The sequence below is a fragment of the Rattus rattus genome, chromosome 8 (genome assembly GCF_011064425.1).
Source record: "Rattus rattus isolate New Zealand chromosome 8, Rrattus_CSIRO_v1, whole genome shotgun sequence".
Lineage (NCBI taxonomy): Eukaryota > Metazoa > Chordata > Mammalia > Rodentia > Muridae > Rattus > Rattus rattus.
In genome coordinates this window covers 67,636,790-67,641,039 of record NC_046161.1, presented here as the reverse complement: position 1 = coordinate 67,641,039, position 4,250 = coordinate 67,636,790, and the positions used below count along the sequence as shown (strand labels likewise).

Genomic DNA, 4,250 nt, shown 5'->3' with positions numbered 1-4,250 from the left:
CTCTACTATACTCATCATATGCTACTGTGTTGTCAGCAACTTTTCTCCCATCTGCTTTTTACTTGTACTTTTTACTTTTTTTTTTTTTTTTTTTTTTTTTCACAGCTGGGGAAACCCAGGGCCTTGCGTTGCTAGGCAAGCGCTCTACCACTGAGCTAAATCCCAACCCCCCCTCCCATCTGCTTTTTTTACACGCCAACTTTGCCCATGTTCTCTTGCCTCCTGTGCAGTTCAATCATTTATCCACCGTCCGATCAGGCTTCCATTACACACAGAGTTTCTGTGAATACTATCTTAGGTGCCCCCTGGACCCTCCTGATCTTCCTGCCTCCAGCTCCCAAGTACTAGGGTTATACGCACACTCTACCACACCTGGCTATTTTGAGGGTTTTTTGGTTTTTTTTTAGGATTTTTTTTATTTGTGTATACATGTGTGCATGCACATGTACGTGCATGTGTGTATGTGTGTATGCATGCAAGTGCAAGGATGCCTCATAGGTAATAAGTGCCCACAGAGGCTAGATAAGAGCATCATATCCCCTGAAGCTAGAGTTGCAGGCAGCTATGAGCCATGGTAACGGGAAACTGAACTCAGGACCTCTGCAAGAGCGGGAGGCGCTCTTTTCTGCTGAGTCATCTCTCTAGTCCTATTTTAAATTCTTCTGAGTAAGGCACACAATTGAAGGACAAAATTAGGCACTGAAGTACTGGTGAACGACCAAATTGAGGTCTAAACTCAACTACAAAGAAACAAAGGGCAGAAGTGTTCTTAAGCCCTGGGGTAAGCTAGCTGCAAGTACTGGGAATGTCAGGTGTCAGAAAAGGAACTACCCAAGCGTGTGCCGTCTTCAGTGACCGGGTCACTGGGTTTGCTAACTTGTGGCTATTGAAGTTGGGTGCCTACTCTTCCACAAAGACTGGGCTGGAGGTCACTATGGCCCATGAGGATCACATTTCAAAGGGATGACTACTAGGTCCTTAAGAAAACGTTTCTAGACTGTAGAACTTATGAGAAGCTTTTTAAAGACTTATATCTCAAAGGGACAAAGGCAGAGTCTTCTAAAATAAATGCCCTAAGGGACAGGAAATTGGAGCTGAGAATGAGGAAAAGGGTTACTCAGGTTCAGTCAGGGCCTGGGGAGAGAGCTCAGCCTGTGAAGCAAAAATATACACAGGCCTGTGTCCAACACCCCAGGACCCACATTACAAAATCAAGCATCATCAAGAAAATTTCTCTTAGCAATAGACAGACTACAGAATACCACAACCAATCAAAATGCAGAGGTGTGGTGCTCAGTCCTAGCAAATACATCTATAAAACACTCCCCACACCTGAGTCTCAGGGATCGCTTTGAAGGAGGAGACAGAGGGTTAAGAGCCAGAGGATCAAGGAGTTTGCAGTGAGGCCGTGTCTCCTAGTGATGTCAGCAGCCACACCCATCAAGTCTCACCAACATGATGGCCTAAATGTAAGCTGAGCAAGGGTGACAGCAGTGAATGTGTCGTACTGGATGGGGAAAAGCCCATGAGACCTCAATCTTACATGAAGACCAATAGGCAACTGAGGAGAGCTGGAAATGGGTGAGAGAGTTTTCCCCAGGGAAGAACACACCAATCCGTTGTCCACTGTCAGATGGTCAGCCCTGAAAACATACATCCCGAGATGGTAGCATTGGATGGACTGAACAAGGGATATTCAGAAATATATATGTACATACATATATGCCATATATATGCATATGCAGATACAGACACATGTATGCAGTAATAATTAGTAAAACAGGAAGGTCGTGAATTTGAAAGAAAGCAAGGAGTGTATGTGAGAGGATTTGGAGGAAGGAAAGAGAAGGGAGAAATATATGCATCAATATGATATATATACATACATATGCATGCAGTGGGGGAAGCCAAGCACTATAGTATGCATTTGTAATCCCAGAAAATGGGATCCCTGGGGCTCACTGGCCAGGCGCACTGGCCAAATCATTCAGTTCCAGGGTTAGTGTGAAAGGCTGCCTCAAAATATAATGGAGTGGAGGAAGACACCTAAGGAAGACCCTCAGCACACGCACACGCACACGCACGTTTCCGTCAGACTGAAGCAAACTCCAAGGATGTGTTGGTGAGAGATAATTGATCATTCAGCATCCTGACTGTGTGAGTTACCCATTGATGTTAATATACATATATATATATATATATATATACATATATATATATATATATATATCCCACTTTTCTACTGAGTCCTGAGTGTTAATAAATAGTACTGGTCTTTAATGTACATGACACTATTCTCTTATCAGTTCCATGCATTCCATGTAAGTCCCTTCTCTTTCAATAATCAATATAAAATAGCTCTATATCAAAGGCAGTTTTCAAAGTTAATGAAACCATGGTCCTCCAGTATTTCTCCCCTCTGAAGTACACATTTTGTGTTAAGAGATTTTCTGCACTTAATTCATGATTATGATCTTCTATTTTATTCCAACCTCTATTTCCAAACTGAGCATCTTAGACCCCTGTGCCTGGTGTGTTTGCCTCTGAAATACCATCACTGTACATCGGACTCCATGTGTATGCAAATCTATTCACAAACAGATTTATTCCATTCCCTCATCCACTTGTCTGTACCTATGCCAATAGCACACTATCATATAACATTAACATAAACAAGACTTGACATTTAAAAAATGTGTGTGTGCGAGGTGTTTAGCCTGCATGTATATCTATATGTATGGCACGTGTCCTGTACCAGAAGAAACCAGAAGAGGGCTTCAGATTGCCCTGGAACTGGAGTTACAGATGGTCCTGAGCTGCCATGTGGGTACTGGGAATAGAACTCGGGTCCTCTAAAAGAGAAGCCAGTGCTGTTAACCACTGAGTCATCTCTTCAGGCCCAAGTCTTGACATTTAGTACGTCAATCATCTTAATTTGTTTTCACAAGAAAAGTCTTGGCTTCAACTGTTTTTTAGATGAATGTGTAGTTATATGCTTCAAATGTTCCAAGGAAGGAAGATACCATGATTTGCTTGACCACTCAAGAAGTCTGAGTCTATCGGAAATTATTTCAAGAGTGAACAGTATATGATGTGTACAAGAAGGGAATGCAACAGAGGTTCACAAAAAGGAAACAGATACCAAGAACCCCAGGGACCATCTCCTCTGCACCCCCACTTTGGAAAGCCCAGCCCAGCAGTGAGCCATCTCCACCCCGCTCCTAATTGTGGGCACTGGAGACTTGGAGTAGCAAAATAATGCAGTCTATACCCTGCAAAGCCCAGGATAGTGAAAGTGATGACTCAGAAAGGGAAATCGTGACCCCAGTCACTGAACCGCCGCGGAGGACTCAGCTGCTTCCCCCTAGATACCCCTCGCTTCCGGACGCTCCGTCCCCCCTCGCCCGCCTTCTCCCGCAGCCGCCTTCCGCAGGCCATTTCCACCGAGGAAAAGGAATCGTATTGTATGTCCGCTATCCAGAACCTCCACTCTTTCGACCCCTTTGCTGATGCAAGTAAGGGTGATGACCTGCTTTCTGCTGGCACTGAGAATTATATTCATATAAGAATTCAACAGAGAAAAGGCAGGAAGACCCTTACAACTGTCCAAGGGATCGCTGATGATTACGATAAAAAGAAACTAGTAAAGGTGTTTAAGAAGAAATGTGCCTGCAATGGTACTGTAATTGAACATCCAGAATATGGAGAAGTAATTCAGCTACAGGATGACCAGCTCAAGAACATATGCCAGTTCCTGATAGAGATTGGACTGGCTAAGGACGATCAGCTGAAGGTTCGTGGATTTTAAGGGCTTGTGGCTCTTTGAAGCTTGAATGAGGATTTCCTTGCAATGAGTAGAATTTCCCTTCTGTCCCTTGTCACAAGCTTAAAAACCTCACAGTTTGTATAATGTAATCATTTGGGGTCCGCTTTTAACTTGGACTAGTGTAACTCCTTCATGCAATAAACTGAAAAGAGCTATGCAAAGAAAGAAAGAAAGGAAGGAAGGAAGGAAGGAAGGAAGGAAGGAAGGAAGGAAGAAAGAAAGGGAAATCTTTTATAACTCTGAATGCATGTCCCTGCCTCTTTTTTCTCATTGGCTGAATAATCAGGAGGGTATGACCTTATACATCTGAGTCTTAGTGTTCCCTCTGCCACTGATGTCTATTTCTTAACAAAGACCACACGTGGGTTCATCTGTTTTACTTCCTGTTTACTCAAGTTTATAGAGGCATGACCTTGTCACCATT

General features: G+C 43.4%; 1 protein-coding gene across 1 annotated transcript; it reads left to right on the top strand.

Annotated features, from left to right (window-relative positions):
* Positions 1-3,328: 3,328 nt before the first annotated feature.
* LOC116906874 (eukaryotic translation initiation factor 1-like) lies at positions 3,329-3,979 on the top strand. Its single transcript, XM_032909786.1, has one exon. The coding sequence runs from the start codon at positions 3,467-3,469 to the stop codon at positions 3,806-3,808; it is 342 nt and encodes a 113-aa protein (XP_032765677.1). The 5' UTR covers positions 3,329-3,466; the 3' UTR covers positions 3,809-3,979.
* The last annotated feature ends 271 nt before the right edge of the window (positions 3,980-4,250 follow it).